The following is a 22017-nucleotide window of genomic DNA, read 5'->3' on the forward strand; positions in this document are numbered from 1 at the left end:
TCACGTTATTCGAAAGTCAATACACTCCTCCTCATGAAACGCTTCCCCATCCATGACTCCGTGGACGTATGCTTCGCCAATGAACTGCATTGATCCATCTTCTCTCGGACGGAGGATCATTGGCACCCTGCCACCTCGAAGCAGAGCCACTTTGTCCCCAACCTCGGTGAGCTTAGGCAGGAGACAAACCCGTTTTGATGCGGTAATCCCAAGTCGCCTGCGGGGCGTATGCGTTGTATATGTCGCAAAAGCCTCAGGCAGGTCGTCATCTTCCATTTTGACAAAGGTGGTGACCGCAGCCAATGTGGTGTACGTCTTTGGTGCATATCGATCAATCCTCTTCTTCTTCAGCTTTCGAATCGAGTACACCGCCTGGAGCCATCCGTCAAAGCGGCTATCGAATACCGATGGTTCCAGCGGACAAGGCGTTGCTGTCGTGATAGTATCTCGGAAAATGACGCGGCGGTCTTCATGCGGCTCGCCCAGCTCTGCAGCAACAAACTCATCCCACTGCAGAAACGTTTCCCTCATTTCCACAACATTCCCAAAGATCTCGAGAAATGCCTTGGCGACATATGGCACAGCCATTCTCATTCCTTTCCACCATGCAGATATAAAATGCCGGATGGGTCTTTCGGGATCCAAATCTTCCCACCGGTCGGGAAAGCTGTCGGCTTCAGCGATCATCGCAGGATCGTTTAGCATGTGGTCCAGGGACCCTTCGTTGCGGTCATCCTGATTTGGTGGTACCTGCGTCCTCCCGAGTTTGGCGATCGTGTCGATGATGTGACCGTCGAGAAGCAAGGTTGTGTCGTTGTTCTCCCATCGGGGGTTGGATCTTAGTCCTCTAGAAGCGTGAGTAGTTCGCGGTTGGCCTTTTGCGTCGTTCATCAGCGGGAGCGCAAGGTTTCCAACGGAGCCCCAATCAGGAATCCAGGACGGGAGATTGGTAACTCTCGGTATCTTGTATGGGTAGCAGAACCCAAGAGCATCGAGATTGCCAGATTGTTGTAACAAGGATTTCGTCGCTTGGCGGTACACATCCTCGGCATCCAACCGATAGTCAACCTCAATACCCACATCGCGGCCTTCGCTGAATAGGCCCATAAGTCCAAAGATCTTGTCCTGAGGCATCTTGCAATCACGCCAGTGGGACGAGGCGAGATAGTGGAGGAGCTCGTCCCCGACACCTCCAGTAACGAGCTCCGACCCGGGCTGTCTCGCCTCTCTGATAGCGTTGACCAAGTTGAACGGCTCAACACCAGAGTTGGTCTTGCTCCCAGCATATATCTCGGAAAAGTCGCCAAAGCCCAGTGCTGTATAGTAAGGAATGGCAACAGAGAGAAGATCCCAGCCCAGCTCGTGTCTTTCCATGCACAAGCGCGCCTCCTTTGCAAGTACAATCTCCTGCAGCGTCCAAATACGAGTCCACCACGGATTCTCCAAAAAGATGAGGTTCCATTTGGGCTTCAGCTTTTTAATTCGGTCGTACGTCGTCCCATCTTCATCCTTTTCTCCCTGCTTCGGAACAACCTCACGGCCCTCCTCTGCGAGTTTCCGCGCCTCGTTGCCCAGGATCTCGATGGCTTCAAAAAGAGGATCAATCCCCGCTAAGTGATCAAGCCATTTCCCTTGAGAATAGGTAAGCCGGTCCGTATTCAGGGCCCCCAATAAGCAGCATGGACAGCCTAGCCAGACAAGAGTGCGGGCCGCCTTGGTGTAGATATCACCCATCAGCATGACTTGTCTGTTGCGCTCATCCATGTCTTCTTGGTTGATGCATACTGCGTCCACCCACAAAATACGGGGCTTTTCCTGATATCTCAGGTGGAGGAGAGCGCTGCGGAGGTTTCTGCCAATCTGTACAGTGGCGCCGTCGATTTGGATTGGCGTTGTCTCGGTGATGTCGCCCCAAACGTAGGAGAGGGCTTCGAAGCCTTCCTCGTCATCGTCGTCTGTCCATGGGTTGTTCAGGTCCAACTCGATGAGCTGACATTCGATGTCAGCGTCGGCTCTCCCTGGAAGCAAGGTCAGAACCCGGATGGCTGACTTGGTCGTTGACGGGAGCGGAGTGTATTTGTATGGAGAGGTGGTGGATTTGTTGGCGTAACAGTATGCTTCTGGCTTAGGCGTATCCTCCGTCACGGGGTCGCTATGGTTGGAAGTGTGATCTTCAGTCGATGTTTGTGTCGGTGCTGATGGCCCAGTTTTGGTTTGGTTGGTCTGAGTGGTGGTCGACTTTGGCACAGAATCATCTTCGTTGGCCCAGTCTTCGAAACGCTTCCATCCGCTATGTAATTTTTTGAACATGATTGAGTTACCTCCTGAGTCGCCGCTGCCTGTTTGACCATCAGTGCGGGGAAGTCAGCAAGTCTCTGCTGGCGGCTTCTTTCCTGAAGGAAGTCCAAATTGTGCTGCCAAGCAGGGACCTCCAAGGAATCCCTTGACCAATGACATTTCACCTTTTCATGCACAGCCCTCCTGCTGACATTTTCCCCTCTCAAAGAAAAAAGAAAGTGATTTTAATTTCAATTGACAAGATACCACTGGCAGTCAACCGCGAGCAGCACCATATCGACATATATCTACCACCATGTCGGCAATCGCACCATCCTAACCCTTCGATTATTCCCGAGCGACGACGACGACGCTCCTTTGGAAGCGGAGCTGACTGAATTGTCTCTTGCAACTCTTCCCCATTGAATACTTTCATATGGATGAGGAGACTGCAGAAAACCCTTCACGATCACTATCAAAGGCTCATCTCTTCCGATCCCCATTGCCAGGTTGTGACGTTCCGTGCCTCCGATCCCTCCTCGTTTAACAAACATTGTTTCCCATTTCATCAATGTATTGAAAATGACCACCAAACTCAAATTGACTGCTCGCTCCTACCAAGCCCACCACACTGCAATATTGAGCAGCTGACATCCCAACAAGGCAACATATCAAATGTCGGTGTTGGCAACCCAGTTGAGCACCACCACTCAACCCCCAACACATGACCGATATCCCCGACATGATCAAACAAACAAGCGGCACAACAAAGCACCACCCCCTTACGGTCAGCCCAGGCACACGACCCGAGAGGTCGGAAACGAAAAGATGAATGGTCGCACTGCAGCTCGCGTAGCCCTCCCTCCCCACCTATCCGCAGTCTTGGTCAGAATTTGTCACGTTTTGCCGGGCGGCGCTGCATGTCTACCTATCTAGCTACCGTAACAAATTCCTGTTCTAGATTGGATTCAACTTCCGATTCTCTATGCCTGTTGTTACACTGTGATGGATGATATTTTTGTGGCGGCGTTAGCTGTGGAACCAAAAGGACATCCTACCCACACGGTAGGCCGGGTGGTATATATCTATCTCTACAGTGTTAGTCTACATTGACACAAACACTAAACGCCCGAGTACCCCCTCGCGTATGTCAAGACCCTAGTTCTGTCTGGGGGCTGGAAAACACATCCGCACGCGTGAATCCTGGGTAGGTCGTCATGCTCCGCAATTAGGGCTCATCTCACCTTCAACGGTCACCAGCGGCGTAGACAAATGATAAGATCATTGCATCCGCTGATTCCGAACAACATCATTTCGCGTGGTGATTGTTCTCATTTATTTCACTACCGGAATGTGATCCGAGGAGTCTACTCAGTGTGCCAACCTGCGAGGCGCAAACAACATCGCCATCAACGCACCTGTTGGAGAGTGTCGTACTGCTGCGTTACCACAGTATTCAAAGCGACTTCAGAACAATCACATTCTTGACCCATTCAACCAAGTAAAGCAAAAAAGAAAAAAAAAATCGTTGAATCAGGGGTATTATCATGTGCAAAAAAAAAAAAAAAAAACAACCACAACAAGAACTCAACCAAATTGACCTCACTGCAAACTCCACCTCCTCACCTCCCCCACCCTCCACTTCCACATCTCCCCCGCCAGCATCTCCTGCTGCGTAGCCACAAACTCCTGCACATGGCCCAGCATAGCCTGCACAAACTTCCTATGCCCCTTCCCTCCCGACATCATATTCTCGACACTGTGTTCCATCTCCTTGATCTTGCCCAACAGCCCCGGCGTGGTCGGTCTGTTAGGGTTCACAGTCTTCAACTGACTCACCGCGCTGGCCCCATTCCCAGGCCTCTTCTCCTTGAGAATCGCCCCTTCAATCTCCCGTAACATGCTGTAGATACTGGGGTGTAAGAAACTGCTCGTCTCGAGCTTCATGTTTTGGAGCTCGAGGTCCTTGTAGATGCGCTTGACGCTGGTTTTGTTGGTGTTCTTCTGGCGTTCGAGATAGTCCCGCATGTGAGTGAGGACCTTTTCCTTTTCTATCCTCCGTTGGGCTGGTAAGGGTGTTAGTTGCGGCGACGTAGAGGAAGGGATGAAGAGAGGAATACCATCTAGCCCGCGCGGCCCATGTGCTTGTAGACATCCCACCGGTGTCGCGAGGACAGCTTGTGTTTGCCCTGTCCAGTCCCATATCACAGTCCTAATCTCTCGCTTGAATGCTTCCTCCCATTCCAACACAAGGGCAATGTTTGCCAGCTGGAGCGAGGTCAATCGAGAGCGGGATCCCGGCTCTGTTTGCCAGGAGAATTTGGGACCGGATGAGGACGAGGAGAGGCTCGCATAAGATCGTCGAGCTGCTTTGCGAACGACGGCCCTGGACGCAGCTAGTTGGCCGTCGTCGTCGACAGCTTGCCAGGTGAGGCTTGCTGGGAATAGGGTAGGGTTGATCTGGAATGCCCACATGACATTGCATTCCTGTGAGAGGAGAGATACTCGTTGCTTTCGGCCGGCGGTGCCCGGGCCAACGAGGTCGAGGACACGGATAGCCGTGGCTTCGTCGATGCCATCGCCTACCACGGGCGTCCACCACAGCTCGGGGTGAAGACGCAACTCTTCCACTCTTGTCCTGATCAAAGAGGAAAGAGAACAGAGAATATTCACCCGCTCTGGTGACCAGTCGGGGGTGATACCATTTGACCCATCTCCTTTGTTGGGAGGGCAAATGCGGATGCTCTGGCAAACGGGATCTGGGGGCGGTTGGCTGGCGTCTTGCAGCATGGGGACTGCACCTGGATAAGATCAGCAGACCACTCTGAAGCAGTGAGTGTGGACAGTAGAGTTACCTGAATGGGTGTCGCCAGCATTCATGGGCCACCCGCTAGTGCTGGAGAATGTCGGTTCTCCTTTGTTCGGGCCTGGTGACCCAGACGCCTGCGATATCCTGTCTGTCTCTGCTGGGGACGGAGGCCAAAAGCTAGGTGAAGAAGCCATCGCGGGCGAGTTTGAAGGGATCAAAAAGGTTCCAGAGAGGGCCTGCGCCAGGTCGATCGCTGAATGAGGGTCATACCCGGCCTCAGCGTCAAGTGACCCCTGCATCAGGCGGGGCGGAGGAGCCGGCGCAAAAGGGACAGAAGCTTCGAAGAGAACGGAGGGATATTGCCATTCCAATACTTTGTGCATTTTGAGTCCCCAGAGAGGCAGCTGTACAAGCTTTTCATTGCTGTGGCCGTTGTGTGCAACCACTGTCGCACATGGGTGTCCAACGACCCAAACTCCAGGTTGGCAATCATGCCCCAGTTGGCATCCAGCCCCGCGTCTGCGGCGGGCGTATGGCTCGGCACGGGGGTTGTAACTTGGTAAACACCGTGTCACAGATAAGAATGGCATTTGTCCTTCCTTCAACAGGCGCCGACAGCGTCAAAGATAACGCCGGCGGCTGTCGTTGGACGCTACCCTGGTCGCGCCGCAGTATATTGAGAACTGTGCCGCTGCTAGACCGCGCCCGCGCCGCAGCTCGCATGTCCCCCGGCCTGCACGACTTCTCCAGACGATTCCAGGAACCGCTTCTAGAATAGCGCCGAGAGCTGACCCCGAGAAGGATGACGGCACAGTCCAGCTTACAGAATGCCCTGTCGGATCTGCCCGCGATTTATGTATCCAACAAAGAGGGCGTCCAAAGTCCAAATGCTGCCCGCGGCCCGTCGCCATTTCCTCTCCACAACACGTTGAAGGTCCCGGTGCTGAGAGATGGTGACAGTCACAGTCGCAGAGCTTTCGGCCATGGCGACAGCGGCTCCGGCCTCCGCCGTCGACTATGCCGACGTGCTTCGGCATCCCGAGAAGTACTACCAGGTAATCTAGATGCCCATTCCCAGCAGTTCGGCTCAGTTCTGACACCTTGTCCATAGGGATTCGACCTTGTCTGGATTATGATCTCATCAGCCTTGGTCTTTATCATGATACCATCCCTATCTCTCATATATTCCGGCCTTGGCAATCGTTCGTTCGCGTTAACACTATTTCGACTTCCTCTGATCACGGCTGCTTTCGTTGGCCTTCAGTGGGCACTCTGGGGCTATCTTGTCACCTTCACCGACTCCATGCTGCCCTCGAACTGGTGGGGCGGAGAGAACCGAGCTGGTGGACTGCGAGATGTGGCAGGGCGGCCTGTTGTGGTGGGAGATGGACCCGACGAGTCTGCCGTTATTCCAGAGCTGGTGTTTGCATTATATGAGGGTATGTTTGCTGCATTCACCGCCGCCGTGGTCTGTGGTGGAACCATGCACCGAACACGGCCGAGGCGCTTCATCATCTTCATCAGTCTTTGGTCGTTACTTGTCTATGACCCTGTTGCGAGATGGACATGGAGCAGCAAGGGGTGGCTGAGGGAACTTGGGAGTTTGGACTTTGCTGGTGGAACGCCGGTCCATATCGTCAGCGGAACGACGGTGGCTGCTTTTGCTGTCTTTTGCTCCATTGAATCGAGGGGCAACCTGCTCGACTTCCTCATCGACGCTGGCCACAAGGTTTGGCGACGAGTTCAACATCTCGCGTATGGTGTGTGGAGCATCCTGAGAATTGTCATCTTGTTGTTTACATGTGGACACCTCAGAGTCCCGGAAGGAGAGGACGCGCCAAACGAGGAGCTATCAGAACAGGGCGTGGAAAGCTTCCCGTACAATATCAACTTCGTTGTGCTTGGAACGGCATTTCTCTGGTTTGGTTGGGCTGGCTTCAATGGCGGTTCCGCTTTGGGTGGAAATTTGCGGGCGGTCTCGGCATGGACTGCCACCCATATCTCGGCTTGTGCTGGCGGTGTCACCGGGATGCTCTGGATTTGGCTGATGAAGGGCGTGCCGGAAACCGATGTTGAGCTGGAAGGTGGCGATCCCCGGGACGAAGCTGCCAGAAATCGTGCTATGGCAAGACAGGCCTTCGATCGTATTTCGGTGTTCTTCTTTTGCGATGGTGCCATTGCAGGACTGGTGGCAATCACGCCGGCAGCGGGTTATGTGAGTTCGCCTGACGCTTCAAGTGTGCCCTGTGTCTAACAAGTTCAGGTTCCCGTCTGGAGCGCTCCAGTGTTTGGTGTTGTTGGTGCCCTTTGCGTCAACTTCCTGAAAAAAGAAGCCGAAATATTCCTTCGACATGACCCTTTGCAAATCTTTGCCGTGCACGCCGGCGGCGGTGTTGTCGGCATGGTTCTCACTGCTCTTTTTGTCGAGTAAGCATCTGCCTTCAAAGGTGCTCAAGTTGATACTGACCTCTCCTAGCTCAACAACAATTGGCCTTGATGGTCATTCGACCATCCCGCACCCCGAGTACAGCACTGCGCAACGTGTGGGCTACCAGCTCGCCGATGTCTCGGCGGGCATGGGATATACCTTTTTCATGACACTTGGAATTTTGTACCTGATGAAGATGGTCGCCTTCATGTTTGGGAAGTCTTCTTGGAGCCAAACAGGGGTGTATAGCGACTCGAACAGGTTGGAGGACAACTTCCAAGCCGTGGTTCAACAGCAATGGCGCGGTGATTTGGATCCTGAGGGGCGGCCGTTCGGAAGGCTCGTCGCCCCATCGCTGCCCCCGGCGCCCTCAAGGCCTTTGAGAGATGATGATATTCATTTGGAGCACCTCAAAAACCTGCCAAGTCCACCGAGGAGTGCGACTTCAGGTGCGCAAGTGCCTCCATGGGGCATGATGCCGGAGTTGCCAGGGAGCCAGGGAATGCCGCCATGGCCGAGTTTACCGAGTCAGGGATTGCAGCCGCGCACGTAAATGAATCAAAATAAAAGTAGTCTAATTTGAGAATTGGGAGTTATGGGAGGTCCAATGCACGATTTCTTTGGGATGCTCTGTGGCATGTTTGATCGAAAAGTTAGAGAGGTGAAGTCAGAGCCAGGAACGCCAAGAGCCAAGCGATCAGCCAATCATCGAACGGGATCTTATCAGCGACTGAAAGGTCGGTCTTCCTCATGCTCTTATGAAACAGCAATAGATATTCTTTTCTCTATTTTTTTTTTTTTGTTTGGTTTTTTTTACATATATGGCGGGTTTTCAGATCTCCATCGTAACGACTCTCTTTCATGGGCAGCAATAGCAGGGATTGAGCTAAAATCTCTTGTCTTCCTGCCGCTCCTTCCACATGTCATCAAGCACACTCGCCATTTCCACCAGCACAATCCGCCTTTTGCCGCCGGTCGAGTCCACCAGAAATTTGATGCCTGATACCTCCGCCATCACCGCGCCTCTCGACTCGACAAGACGCAAGAACTCTTCGGCACTGGCACTCGATGCAGTCTCCTCACTCATCTCGCCTGACCAGACCAGTGGTTCGATCCACGGTTTTACTTTGACAGCTCGACCATTTGAGTTCCGAGCGGTTCTGGAGTTAACAGACTCTGACTGGGCACAGTATTGACATGGGAGTGGTTCTCCTACTCTACCTCGATTCTCTTGTTTAGACTTCGTCGCTGCCTGGGCCATGGCTGTTCCAATCAACCTCAGCAATTCAGTCTTCGTCCGATGAACCATTGAGTCCTTCACATTGATATGCGCAACAGCCATGTTCCACAATTCATCGATCGCTGCCTCATGGGCTCTGTTTGTTAAAGTTGTCGCAAAAGACATGTCCAGGGGTGTTTCATTCGACGACCTCTTATTCACGTCCTGCAACATAGCGTCAAACTCCCACAGCCACACAACGCCTTCTGGAATGATCTTCTTTTGGCCGGATTCGGAAACCACACAAGTCTCCACCAAAGTCCGACACTGCCTCTCAAGTCGCTTTAACCGGCCTTTCGACAGACGAATGTCTTGACGCAAAGAGTCCAGTGTCCCAGTCACCTCATCCTGCGTGTCCTCTCCCAGAGCCTCAATACGCGTTTGGGCCAAATATCGAAGTAGAGCGAGACCGAGAACGTCAGGTGGAGTGCGACAAAACAGCTTTTTTGCGCGGTGTTTTATCTGAGCCGGGAATATGACAGACTCGATGGGATTCATGCCCTCTGGCTCCCCATCAACCCCGAGCAATCGAGATACACTCAGGGCTTTGTCCCGAGCTCGAATCCACCGGATGCACTCGTCACGAAAGCACGTATCGCAGTAGATCCCTCCTTTTCTTGCCGGCCATACTCGATTTCCATCCTTTCGCTCATCTCTGGCCCCCAATAAGACCGGGTTCCATAGTGTCGAGTCTGCTTTAGTTTGCGGACGTTCAGCACCAAGGTTTGGGATCGACACCTCCTCCACTGCCTGGTATGTCTCCGCCTGCGCTTCTGCAGCGACTGTTGGCGGCGGATCATTTACCCGATCAAACCCGAAAGGGCTCTGATTCCCTATTCGAGTTCTCAGGTTTAAGGGGACGACAGAGGAACGTCGTGGCCCTTGCGGGAAAACTTCCTGCTGCTGTCTAGTTGCTACAGGGCTGTCTGGAGAAAACGGAATGTAGTCGCCTGCAGCTATCATCTTGATCATACTCTGCATGGGCGAGATTCCAGGGACCACGTTTCCTCGGTCCGCCTTATCCTTTGGCTTCGGTGGGCTTTCCCCCCTGTCTCTTGTCTCGTTTGGTGGCCATGGTGGACCAAACGGAAGGAAATCCTCGCTCATCTTCGGATCATGATCATCAATTCTTTCTTCCTCTGTGGGACTATCCTAACCAATCCGTGACGTCTTACGAGCTGATTTATACTTTTTCGATGGGTTGGGACGGCCTTTGATGGACCGAGTCGTCGTCTGTTCAACAGAGGCCCTGCCGCTGGAGGACGCAGAGCTCTCCGTGACTTTGGGATCCCACCATGGTACATCGATTGGATCATTGGTGTCAGCATTTGATGAAAGCGACCGTGAGGAGCTTTGCGATGTGGTTGTTGGCGGTTGTATTCTGGGGAAAGCCCGAGCCCTTCGATTCGACCTTGTATACTGTGTGGTGTCAACTCTTGGCTTCTTGCTTTGTGGTTCGCTATCAGGGTACAACTCCGAGAGCGGCGTGAATGGGAGGGGTGGTGCTGGTTGTTTTCCCGTCATGATGGGGGATCATGGGGGAGTCCCGGGCTGTTGTGTACTGTGTGGCTCGCGGGCTTAGAGTATTCTGGGGATCTTGTCGTTGGGTCAAAGGTGTGATGGCCCGTGGAGTGTGTTTCTGGATGAAGTGGTTCTATTTGGGACGAGGTTTACGTGGTTGAAGATATCCGTTGGATTATCCCTCCTGTTCAAAGCTCACCTTATGGTGCCTGGTTCGACTTTCTTTGTTGCCACCCATTCCACAGAGTCTCGGGCCCCCACAAAGCGGCAGACTTTGACGACACGCTTGTTTCCGGCATGTTATAAGTGCGAGCATTGTCCACCTCAAGACGAAGAACTTATCCATGGCTTACCTACACCACAACATGGCACCGACATTACTTGCGCAGTGGTCAACAATAGCTATTATCGGCCTTGCGCTGCCCCTTTTTCTTTTTTTACAAGTTGGGAAAGGCAACCACCGGCCTAATCACAATCAAATCCAAGACGTTACCAGGGATTATCTTCTGTTGCAAATACTCCAACATACGACGGCCCGTCTTTCCGTCCACCTACTCCTCCAGATGCATCAACCCACGAACTGCCTTCCCTTTCGAGCATTCAGTCGACACAGCCCCTAAATCGTCATCCACACCCAAAGGCTGCCCGCCATCACCCCATAATGGCTCAATCCGCGGCGGCTCTCAAACACGGCAACAAGTCAATCCCAACGCCATGGATCAGGCACCCCGTTCCCTTCTCCGGCCTTGCCTCGCTTACACGCACGAGGTATATTTTGCCGGTTGAACACTATGTTTTTGCATGCGCGGGCCGGATGTATCATGTCGCGTAGTTGGGGCAGCCCGTGGGAGCCAACTTGCCAAGGTCCGGTTTGGATACTACTCTATATTCTGTTATCTTCCGCTTTCCATGTGTTGTCAAATAACCCTGAAGTCAAACCACACTAAGCAGCGGTCCCTAACCGGAACCTACCTACCTAGTTGCACCCCCAAAGCCAAAACACACTTCAATGTGAGCCAGCCTAGCGCTGGTCATAAATCAAGCCATGTAGCCGCACTCCCGGCGTGGCGCCCTGGTGTAACTCGACTGATTACCTCCGAGCAGTAAGCCACCAAACTGACTCCCACCCCTCCCCCCTCACAAACAATATTACATCTCCGGCCGGGATTACCAAACCTACAACTCCCTATTCCCCCCGAAGTGAGCTGCCCAACTACCGACTGCAACACCAATCAAACCTCCCCCAAAAACCTAATTGTTCCATCGTGCCCGGTGCCCAAGTGGCGTTAATACCGAAAAATCATGCCAGACGCTACAGTAAGCTCACAATTTGCTGCATTGTTTTCAGGCAAGCCTTTCTCCGCCTTAGTTATTGTACATTGTCCATAGTCAAACCTAGCATAATGCCCGTTCATCACAAGGCAGGCAGGTCCAGAAAAGTGTTTCTGTTTCTTCCACAAAGAGGGGGGGTTTCCTGGCCAGAATCTGCTGTGCAACATGCCAAAAGGCGCCACTGTAACCACACCATTGTTGATCCGGGCCCCTGACTCCGGATCACCACACCATGTTCTCAACCTCACTTCTTTCTTCATACATTTCATTTCTTCGCAAAATTCTTGAAACATTTTTCTCCCGAGTAAAAACAGTGCCCTAGCTAATAATGATACTGGTAACAAAAGAAAACAAAGACTAAAAAATGGTAGTAGTAATCCAGCCTTCCCTCTCCCCACCAAAGATATTGACGGCTACATGACCCCAGCATTCACCCTTCGCCCTTCCTGACCAAAGCAGAAATTACATACACTCTATTGCTAATGTGTGCTCTGTTCCATTGCCCTCCTCTTCTGCACCTCCCCCATTACACCTTCAACTCCCCCATGACCTCCTGATAATTCGACAAGATCAGCTTCGCCCTCTCCTCACTCCTCACCTTGAAGCTCAAATGATACGGCAACGGCTCCAAAATAACATGGCTGTTTGTCGCCTGCGTGTCAATTGGCACTGGTACTCCCGTGCGCGGGCAAATCTTGGGAGCAGATTTGAACGCCCAGAGATACGAAGCTCCAAAGATAAACATCTCGTCATCGACAATATTCTGCCCGAGGCAGGTGCGTCGACCCCAGCCGAAGCTGTGCATGGCCTGCCCCTCGCGGAAGTTGGGGTACCTGGTAAGAGGTTCTTGATACGTGGGCCACCCGGGCTCGAGCCAGCGCTCGGGGCGGAAGTTGTCGCCGTCGGGGTACTTTTCGGGGACGCGGTTGAGGCTCCTGTGCCAGATTGTTAGCAATTTCATGTGAAGATGGATCCGCAGAGAAAGATACATACCACTCGCAAGCGAGAATAATGGTCCCCTTCTTGATGGGAACCCCCCTAAAAACATCATCCCGCTCAGCCTGATGAGGAACACCAAGCGGAACCCCCGACCTCCACCTCACCGTCTCCTTCAAACACGCCCTCACAGTCGGCAAGTCAGGAAAGTCTTTCATAGTGGGCATCCTGTCCCCGCAGACCCTGTCAATCTCCTCCTGCGCCTTCCTCTGCCACTCCGGATGCAGCGCCATGGCCATTAAGAAAAACTTTAGCGGTCCACTAATCGTCACTACACCGACTAGGTTCACAAACCCAATCATGCAGCTCGCAAAGATCTCCTGCTCCTCTTCCTGATCCAGACTCTCGTTCCCTTCCCTCTTCAATTGCTCAAAATACCGGTAGGCCCACGTGTCGTTAGGGAGTGTGCCCTTGAGCATCCTGTCCTTGGCCAGGCGGAAGTTATTAAGCCACCAGGCCCGCTGTTCCTTCTCGCGCTTGATCTCAAAGTTGTACCATGGGTTCATGAACGAGGGCAGGTGCCAGAGCGGCGTGACGGTGTTGGTGATGGGACCGGAGACGCTCATGCAGTGGAGGGTAGTGTCGGCGCTATCACCGTTGGCCTTTCCCTGAGTAGCGTCATCCCAGGCGAGTCGGGACATGACACGGCCGCAGTACTCACGCGTGTAGTCGAGGAATCGGGCGGGATCGATGAGGAGAAGGCCGAGGTAGCGTTTCATTTCCTTTTCGCAGTGGCCGTAAAAGTGGTGCTTGTATGCTTCGGCCATAGCGGCATGTGCCCACTTACGCTGCGTCTTCCATGTGTCTGAAGGCGACAGATTAGTTCGTGGCATTCGATGGGAGCAGTGAGAGAGAAGTCTTACCATGACGGTCCATCAAAGCAGAGTATCCAACTCCTTCCTTGTGGTTGATGAGAGATCGAATCTGAGGCCGACCGGAGTAGATGTGCCCTCTCTTAACCAACAGCTCCTCCGCAATCTTCTCGTCCGACACGATGATGAACGTCTGATCCACTGCCCTGGTCTGGAATATGGGTCCATGTTCGTCGGCCCACTCCTTGAACTTCAACCACATGGAAAACCGGGGGAGGTCATGAATACGGCCTACAAAAGGATACTGCTTGGGACCGGGGAACTTGGCCACCGTGGTAACCGACTTTTTCTTCTTCCATGACAGGATCTGCTGGATGGCCGAGTAGACCAGACTGGGGATGGCGAGATAGAGCAAGATGAGCGTGAGGCCCTCCATCTTGGCTTGGCTACCTCTTCAGGTATCCACGGGAAGGAAGGTGAGAAGGTGTCTGTGGAATGGTTCGATGATTTGCAGAAACAAGGTGCAAGATCAACCAGGGGTCAAGGTCAACGATGAATGTGTCCTTTCCCTTTTGCACTTTCGCTGACTCTTCAACGACCTCAGGGCTGAGAAGGGCGGGGGGTTGACAGGATCAGGGCGCTTTCCGCCTTTCTGAAAGGCAAGAGCCAAGAGCAACGGAAGCCAGGGCAGGTGGGATGGGCGGATGGAAGTTATATCTGTCTCATACCAATGCTCTTTCCCTTCCGGGATCCGAAGACAGGGCGGTCCGTTGCTGTGTGAGACATTGCCCTATTAAGTCAAGTCTGTCACCCGGAAACGTCGTACATCTCGCTTCCCAGGACCACAGCCGATATGGCGCCAGAGCTGCCAACACTATCGCAGGAAGCTCGGTGGCCCAACCGCTTCCGGCTGCGTGTTTGGATCAGACAGTGGAGAGAGTCCGTAGAGTGGGCGATGGCGGCGGGCATCTTGAACAGGCTGTTGGTGCGTATCCTGGTCTGTGGGATTCCGCGGGCTTCAGAGGTGAGCATGTGGCCGTAGCTCTGCCGCGCCGTAATTAGGTCTTATTCGGGGAGTATATTATCTCAAAGTGCCTAGGAGACAGATGTGCGATTCAGCCTATTATCTGCCAGGAAATGTTGCACTGTCTAGCCCACTTACATCCGTTCCGAAGGAGAGGCTCGCGCCCCAAGAATAGTCAAGACCGGCTTGAAAATGTGCAGAATAATTGCCTTGTTCCCATCGTTCAGGTTCATGATGCACGAACTTCCCGCTCCCCACAAACCAAAATTCCCTCCTGTACCCGGATTCCCTTTCCTGGTACGCTGCCAACAGCGGCCGGGGAGGCACCAATAAGAGGTCCAGGATCCAGCTATCAAGGACTGTGCCTCATCATATCCTGTTGGAGTAAAAGAGGGCGATGGAGGTGAGCAAGCCGTTGACTATCTGGACGATATTAGTAATGTCACTACCGTAACGCCGCAGCCGCCCTGTCAGCGCGAACCGTCGAGCAATGCGGTGTGTTTGTGCGCAGGTGGCCGTCTCAATTAGTGCTACAATGCCAGTGCGGCAGAATGCAGTGGGTTCCATTTCCGTTGAAATTCTGTCTCACCACAAGGCCGGAAACTGGCAGGGGGTGGTGCTGGGCACATGTGTGTGGAGGAGATGGTGACAGGACATTATTTGGGGATGTCCGCCACAGCATCGCTTGACAAGCGAATGAAGAGCCACACCATTCTTCAGTGGGCCAGGCAGAACATGTCAGACGGGAGCGCGTTGGCGACCAGATTCTTGGGACAACAATCCTCCGACTTTTTGTTGCATCGAATCTGGTGCCTGTGTCTGAATAAACGACCGGATGGAGTCGTCACTGCCATTGATGGCTTTGCACGTAAACTCGGATAATTCTGCTCACTCCGGACCCGAGAGCAACAGCAATACCGGTGCTGCCCTCACCACACTGGCGAGGAAGCATGTTGCTTTTTGACGTGAGTAGCCCGCCGGCGGTGGGAAAGAGTTGCCGGCGGCTTTTCGGTTGGTCTGATAGTGACAAAGGCTGAAGGCTGCATCATTGTGAGACCATCTCCACAGCTGCTGTGATCGCTGTCGCACCACTGCTGCCATCTTAGACACCAGGATCGGAACATTGCAAACCAGATGCCGTGTGCAGGCCACACAGAACCACCATTGTCAGCATCGGACTAGAGTTTGTGTCTTCTCGCAAAAGGGTACGAAAGACTAGAATCATCAAGAGCTCTGTCGTGTGATGTTGCCTTGCTCAGCACGTGATTTGGACTTGGTATCTCGGTTCCATCGATGATCACGGCAGTACCTTAGCTCTCAGACCCTGAGCCTCGTCTGGCCTGGGTTGGGATCGGTATCGATGTGTCGTGGCTTCGCGCGGAACATACTAGACGGCGCTTCTTCGGATCGGAACGGGTTGTCTCCAACACACTGGAAAAGAAACCAGGTCGGGAGCTGATTCTGGTCAAGCAGATTGCTGCACGCAAGGGATGCCGGGATCCAAGACGCGTGTTTCGCCGCGTCTGCTATGTTGATCGCCTTCTTATGTGCTTGAAGAAGGAAGGGCGAGCTGTGATACGGCAGCTTTGAAGTCGGGACCGAGACTCGCATCAAAAACCGAGAATCTGTCTGTAAAGTATTAAGCGTCAGTTCCACGCCGTGAGAAAGTTGTTGAGCTCTCACTTTCAGCTTCTGAATGTCCTGCAGAACATCGTCAGCAGTCAATGATGCAGCTACGTGGCCGTCTGGAGGTTGAGACAATCTTGATATGCCCATCGCCTGGCCCATTCATTCGACCAACGAGTAGACATCGAAAATCAAGCCGTTCACCAAAGCCAGCAGACGTGGAATCTCTACAAGGCCAGGCAGGCCAAGCCGAGGGTTCACGGGGTAGAGACATGATAAACGCCAATTGGAGCTGCATCTGGTTGGTCTGAAAAGTTGTTGTCCACCACCGCAAAAGTTGACTGATATGGAAGACGTTGGATTATGATTCCACCCCCAAGCGGGTGGGGCTTAGAACCAAACGGCGTCCTTGTGTAGCGATGGTGTTCCTTTGTGTTCCCGAACATGGAAGAGGCTCGCGCTACTGAGCATACCGCAGTAAGATACTCCGTAAGCTGGAAATGGCGTTGCAGGCTGGATTGGCCGTCCTTGGGCCCTGTGGTTTTGGCGGATCGCAGGCGAAGACGGAAGCCACCAAGTGCAAGCAGGGCATTGCGTTGGTGTTCCCAGTCGGCATTGAGAAGGTTGCATCCCGAGATCGGGAGCAGTTTCAGCGGGAAGAACGGCCTGGAACCCCTGCTTCCCCGAGAGCCCCGCCAGGCCACCACCAGCTGGCCCCAGCTGCCTCTCTGGTGCCTAATCACCACTTCCAAAATGACCCCGCCAAACACAGATTTGGTGCAACAGCCCGCCTGATGTCATCTTGCGCGCGTACCTGGTGAAGGCACACGGACTGCTCGGCTTCGGGACCACGCGTTCAGTTTTGCAGCAGAGTGAACAGTGTCTCGCGCGGTTGCTCGAGACGGATTCTGTCAACATGACAACGTGAGTCTCAACTGTCGTGGTACTTGTTATTGACATCAGGCTGACAGCGGGGCAGCAACAACATCCTGTCGCTCCCCTTCCGAAAGTCCGTACAACTCTCGCTCTCCTCCTCGCTTCGACAGTACATCTCCAAGAAGTATGACCAACACCCGGACATGTTCCGTCATGACCTCGAGGTCATTGACTCCCTCCGCCGCGATGCCGTCAATACGCGCGAACCCCACTCGACCGGTATCAGGAAACTCCAAACTTATGCCGCCCAACTGGTTTGGATGAGCGGGAAATTCCCAATTGATGTGGGTGCAACGATATCCCTCCCTTGACCACGCATTTTCTGACTATTTATTTTCTTGGCCAGATTGGCGTCGACTTTACATGGTACCCGGCCCTGGGCTACCACACCGAGCACCCCCTCGTACAGAACAATCTCCAATACGAGCTCCTGAACATTCTCTACAACCTCGCTGCTCTGTATTCACAACTGGCGATATCGTCGAACCGAAGTGACACCAAGGGGCTGAAGACTGCTGCGAGCTTCTTCTCTCAGGCCGCCGGCGTGCTATCCCATATGAAGAAGGAAGTCCTCCCCGAATTGCGCATGGCCAACCCACCAGACGATATGGACGAGGCCACGTTGGAAGCATTGACTCAGCTCTTCCTCGCCCAAAGTCAAGAGTGTTTCTGGCAGAAGGCCGTTATGGATCAATACAAGGATGCTTCCATCGCCAAGCTGGCTGCTCGCGTGTCTGACCTCTACAACTTGGCAGTGGAGGCAGCCATGCAGAGTGAAGCCATCAGCTCTGCCTGGATCCACCACATGAGCGCCAAGCACCACCACTTTGCCGCCGCTGCCCAGTACCGCGCTGCTCGTGATTGCTTGGAGAAGAAACGATACGGCGAGGAGGTAGCTCGGCTGAAAGACGCTGTCAACTGCGTCACTGAAGGTCTTAAGGAGTGCAAAGGCGGCTACATTAGCAAGGCTGTCGTTGACGATCTCCATGGCCTCAAGAAGCGCGTTGAAGAGGACTTGAAAAGGGCCGAAAAGGACAACGACATCATCTACCTGCAAATCGTGCCGCCAAAACCTGAGCTCAAGATCCTCGAGCGTGCTAACATGGCGGTAGCGAGTGTTCCATCGCAGGTCGCAAAGCCTTACGAATATTTTGGGGATCATGCCGAATTTGGACCTGCCCTGTTCACCAAACTTGTGCCGTTCTCGGTTCATGTCGCTGTGTCCATCTATGAGGAGCGAAGAGATCGCCTTGTCAACAACAACATCATCGCCGAGTTGGAAACCATGACAGACAGGCTCCACGAGATTCTTTCGAGTTTAAACTTGCCTGGGTCATTGCAGGCTCTTGAGAAGCCGCTTGGTTTACCCAGTACCCTTGTACAGCACGCCGAGGAGATTCGACAAGCCGATGCGCTGAACAAATTGCAGCGCGGTTTCGCCGATGTCGAGAAGCTTTGCGCCAGTGACAAGGCTGTGTTTGAAGAAGGAAAGGCTCTTCTGGCCGCCGAGGAAGAAGAAGACCACGCCTTGAGGCTCAAATATGGCACACAAAGGTGGGCAAGGCCCGAGTCGAGGGCTGACCCCAGTCATGACGGTGGGGCCAAGCTGTGGAACCAAGCAGGTGACATCGATGGATACTTTGCTTCGAGTACGTCTAGTGATGCTGTGGTTCGAGAGAAGTTTGCTGCGGTCAAGGAAACCCTCGCCATCCTCGCCGGCCCAGACCGTGGTATGATGGACTACATCCCCAACAGTCGCAGAACCGAGATCCCAGAACTCCTCAAACCAGCCATAGGACGGCTGCGGGGAGTATACAACGACGTATTACGGCTGGAGTCAAGGAGGAGGAAGCGGATCGAGTCTCTTCGTGCCAGGAGCCGGGCCGATGACATTAAGGGCGACATCATGGCTGAGGCGGCGCGTCTTGAAAGGACATACCCCAACACTCCCATCGTGCCAGCTCACTTTGAGGACTTCTTTGACAAGCGCCTGGACAGTCTTTATGAGTCTGAACTTGAGGCTCTCGAGAAGGAACAGGCCGATCAGGAGAAAATCATGAGCGAGATCCAGCGGGCCAACCGTGACTTTGAGTCGCAGAAGAAAGTTATTGGCGAGAGCGGCAATCGGGAGCGGGAAAAGGCCCTGCAGAGATTGGATAATGCTTACTACAAGTACAAGGAGATTGTTAGTAATATCGAGGTTGGGCGGAAGTTCTACAATGACCTCAGTCGTATTGTTGAGCAATTCCGCAACCAGGCGCGCAGCTGGGTGAACGAAAGGAGACAGGAAGCGAGGATGTTGGAGGAGTATGTTGCCCTTTCTTTCCTCCTGACCGTTCAAGAACTATTACTGACAAGCCCTTCCAGTGAACTCTCGATGCCACCGCTAGCATCGCTTAGTATGCGATCCAGCCAGCCCCAGTCGCCTCCGCCGCAAGCGTACCAGTCCCCGGCTCCCTCGTCGTACTACATGCAGTCGCCGCAACGGCAGCCTGTTAGGGCGCCTGCTGTTCACAGTCCTCATGTTGAGGCGCAGATTCAGAGCTGGGCGGATAATGTGCCACAGCAGCAGCCTAAGCCGATGCCACCTATTGCTTCGATGCAAGGGGCTTGGATGCCGAATATGGGCATCAAGTTCTCTGAGGCAGGTGCAGGTGGCTCGGGGGGTAGTCCGGGACAGGGTCAGCAGCAGGGTGGTGGGAGCTCTTCGGGGCCTGTGAGGGGGACATGGGATCCTAACAGTGGGATTAGGTTCGGTTGATCTGCGGAGGAGTGTGTGGTAGTGGGACATGTGGTACAAAAGAACCTTGGACGTGTTTTTCCTGGCTTGGATAGGTAGATCAAACTACGACCGCTGTTGTTAAGTGATAATCCCTTTAATCGGAGCTGGAATTGTGCCATACTGTCGGGCTAACGTAGCGCCGTCACAATGAGATAGTCCCCGAATACCTTGTTCCCGATCGCTGACCAATGGTGTTGGTTACATGATCTGGTTCCACTCACCCAAAAGTCAGCTACGTAATCATCGACGAGCATTGGTGAAGTGGACAGACTTGGCATGATGCATGGAAATGGAGCCTGGGATGATCGAGAACTACATAAACCGATTGTTCCTCCCGGGTTAGGCTTCATTACTTGCATTACATCACTCCACCGTGACAAGAAGAAGCCCAACGACACAACAGCAGCAACATATTCAACCATGGCCACCAACCAAGTCACCCGCTGGGTCACCAACCAAGATGGCATCGAAAACCTCACCAAAGAAACAATCCCTATGCCCACCCCCGCCAAGGGTGAAGTGCTGGTGAAAATCTCGGCTGTCTCGCTCAACTATCGCGACACCGAGGTCGTGAACGGGCTATACAACTACTACGACAAACCCGGCACCCCCAAGAAACCCTTAGTTCCTGTGTCAGACATGTGCGGCACTGTCGTCTCTGTCGGCGACGACAACAGCCCCTGGAAGGTAGGGGATAGGGTTGTCTCGACGTTTTTGCAGTCCCATCTCACCGGTCAGGTTTACCCTGAGCACTTGGCTACTGGGTTGGGGAAGCCGTTGGATGGGTGCTTGCAAGGTTACAGGGTTTTTGAGAACGAGGGGCTGGTGAGGGCGCCGGGGTATTTGACGGATGAGGAGGCGAGTTGTCTGCCTATTGCGGGGGTGACGGCTTGGATGGCGATTCATGGGATGGGGGTTAGGAAGGGGGAGGGAGAGACGGTTTTGCTGCAGGGGACTGGGGGGGTTAGTGTGGCGGGTTTGCAGATTGCGAGGGCTGGGGGGATGAAAAGTGAGTTTGATGTCCAAAATGTTGAGGAGGATAGGGTTTACTGATGAGATGTTAGCTATCATCACCTCGTCGTCTGATGAGAAACTTGAAAAGGCCAAGACTCTTGGGGCGGATTATGTTATCAACTATCGGACGAGTCCGGACTGGGAAAAAGAGGTTATGAGGATCACAGGCGATAAAGGGGTGGATGTTATTCTTGAGACGGGGGGTGCTGGGACGCTGTACAAGTCTCTTGACTGCGTTGCGTTTGGGGGATTGATCTCGTGCATCGGGTATGTGTCTGGGCGGGAGGATAAGGCTGGTGAGGCAAGGGTTAATTTGAATCTTTTGGCGCTGCGGAGGACGGTCACGCTGAAGGGGATCATCAACGGTCCAAGGGATAGGTTTGAGGAGATGTGTCGGTTTTACGAGAAGCATCAGATCAGGCCGGTGGTGGACCGTGTGTTTGGGTTTCAGGAGGCGGCTGAGGCGATGAAGTATCTGGCCGGTGGGTCGCACTTTGGGAAGGTGGTTGTGAGGGTTGAGTAGCTATAAAGCGTGGAACTGCATACGCTTATTATTGCCTCTTCGATGTTGTGGCTGATAAGCTCTGAATGGCGTATTATGAGAGTTAAAATTTGGCTAAGGTGGGTAAACGGGGCTTGCGGTTTTGGTTCGCGCACAACGCAAGGTTTTCTTTTGTCGACTATTTCCCACACTGTTTTCATTGACGGACACTCTCCCTCTCATTTCTTCAATTCCGGCCCACGACACCGTTTGATGTTCCCTGCACCAGCGCGTTAATATCCCCATAAGCAACTTCTGGCTGCCTACTTCATCCTCAACAAGAGGAACAGGACGACCTTCCACAACCAGCTTGTCCTTCATAATGGCTCTTGCAAAACTCCCCACTGAGCTGCAGACCCGTACTTGCGAAATCTTGGACGAGGAGCATCGGGATAGTCCGGTATCCCTCTCGTTGACCAACCGACATTTTCGGGCGGTTGCCAATACGTGTCCGCTCAGCATTCTGACCTTGACCGTTACGACTGAAGGTTTTGAGAAACTGACCCAAGATTGCTCCCAGTTCCTAGGCCAGAATGACGGCTTCCGTCATGTCCATGACCTTGTGCTCATTGGTTCAACTATTGTTGACTGGAACTTGGCTGATAACCCGCTCCCAAGGATATATTTTGGGCGAGGTCTC

General features: G+C 53.3%; 9 protein-coding genes across 9 annotated transcripts; 3 read left to right on the top strand and 6 right to left on the bottom strand.

The window, feature by feature from the left end:
• On the bottom strand, positions 1–2310 carry QC762_500170 (uncharacterized protein; the record flags this gene model as incomplete). The annotated part of the gene is made up of 1 exon (XM_062890459.1): positions 1–2310. One exon carries the CDS (start codon positions 2308–2310, stop codon positions 1–3), a length of 2310 nt encoding a protein of 769 aa, XP_062741750.1.
• Positions 2311–3879: 1569 nt separating this feature from the next.
• On the bottom strand, positions 3880–5067 carry QC762_500165 (uncharacterized protein; the record flags this gene model as incomplete). Its single annotated transcript, XM_062890458.1, has 2 exons — positions 3880–4343; positions 4398–5067. 2 exons carry the CDS (start codon positions 5065–5067, stop codon positions 3880–3882), a joined length of 1134 nt encoding a protein of 377 aa, XP_062741751.1.
• A 583-nt stretch (positions 5068–5650) lies between these two features.
• Positions 5651–8201, top strand: QC762_0076700 (uncharacterized protein). The gene is made up of 4 exons (XM_062883825.1): positions 5651–6141; positions 6198–7301; positions 7350–7513; positions 7563–8201. The coding sequence occupies exons 1-4, from the start codon at positions 6037–6039 to the stop codon at positions 8065–8067; spliced, it is 1878 nt and encodes a 625-aa protein (XP_062741752.1). The 5' UTR covers positions 5651–6036; the 3' UTR covers positions 8068–8201.
• On the bottom strand, positions 7320–7724 carry QC762_0076710 (uncharacterized protein; the record flags this gene model as incomplete). The annotated part of the gene is made up of 2 exons (XM_062883826.1): positions 7320–7502; positions 7674–7724. The coding sequence occupies 2 exons, from the start codon at positions 7722–7724 to the stop codon at positions 7320–7322; spliced, it is 234 nt and encodes a 77-aa protein (XP_062741753.1).
• Positions 8202–8400: 199 nt separating the features above from the next.
• On the bottom strand, positions 8401–9900 carry QC762_500150 (uncharacterized protein; the record flags this gene model as incomplete). The annotated part of the gene is made up of 1 exon (XM_062890457.1): positions 8401–9900. The coding sequence occupies one exon, from the start codon at positions 9898–9900 to the stop codon at positions 8401–8403; it is 1500 nt and encodes a 499-aa protein (XP_062741754.1).
• A 1997-nt stretch (positions 9901–11897) lies between these two features.
• QC762_500140 (uncharacterized protein) lies at positions 11898–13890 on the bottom strand (the record flags this gene model as incomplete). The annotated part of the gene is made up of 3 exons (XM_062890456.1): positions 11898–12581; positions 12640–13447; positions 13506–13890. 3 exons carry the CDS (start codon positions 13888–13890, stop codon positions 12173–12175), a joined length of 1602 nt encoding a protein of 533 aa, XP_062741755.1. The 3' UTR covers positions 11898–12172.
• A 1905-nt stretch (positions 13891–15795) lies between these two features.
• On the bottom strand, positions 15796–16706 carry QC762_0076740 (uncharacterized protein; the record flags this gene model as incomplete). The annotated part of the gene is made up of 2 exons (XM_062883827.1): positions 16162–16706; positions 15796–16107 (listed from the first exon to the last, which is right to left on the bottom strand). Exons 1-2 carry the CDS (start codon positions 16264–16266, stop codon positions 15796–15798), a joined length of 417 nt encoding a protein of 138 aa, XP_062741756.1. The 5' UTR covers positions 16267–16706.
• On the top strand, positions 16179–19801 carry RIM20 (pH-response regulator protein palA/rim20; the record flags this gene model as incomplete). Its single annotated transcript, XM_062890455.1, has 4 exons — positions 16179–17028; positions 17084–17324; positions 17387–19347; positions 19408–19801. The coding sequence occupies exons 1-4, from the start codon at positions 17021–17023 to the stop codon at positions 19799–19801; spliced, it is 2604 nt and encodes an 867-aa protein (XP_062741757.1). The 5' UTR covers positions 16179–17020.
• Positions 19802–20098: 297 nt separating this feature from the next.
• On the top strand, positions 20099–21945 carry QC762_0076760 (uncharacterized protein; the record flags this gene model as incomplete). The annotated part of the gene is made up of 2 exons (XM_062883828.1): positions 20099–20831; positions 20887–21945. 2 exons carry the CDS (start codon positions 20099–20101, stop codon positions 21357–21359), a joined length of 1206 nt encoding a protein of 401 aa, XP_062741758.1. The 3' UTR covers positions 21360–21945.
• Between the last annotated feature and the right edge of the window lie 72 nt (positions 21946–22017).

Source organism: Podospora pseudocomata, chromosome 5, assembly GCF_035222375.1.
Source record: "Podospora pseudocomata strain CBS 415.72m chromosome 5, whole genome shotgun sequence".
Taxonomy (NCBI): Eukaryota; Fungi; Ascomycota; class Sordariomycetes; order Sordariales; family Podosporaceae; genus Podospora; species Podospora pseudocomata.

Coding starts and splice junctions, on each gene's coding strand:
- QC762_0076700 (XM_062883825.1), top strand. CDS start 6,037: ATGGTGACAGTCACAGTCGCAGAGCTTTCGGCCATGGCGACAGCGGCT. Junction 7,302..7,349: donor TCACGCCGGCAGCGGGTTAT/GTGAGTTCGCCT, acceptor TAACAAGTTCAG/GTTCCCGTCTGGAGCGCTCC. Junction 7,514..7,562: donor CTCACTGCTCTTTTTGTCGA/GTAAGCATCTGC, acceptor GACCTCTCCTAG/CTCAACAACAATTGGCCTTG.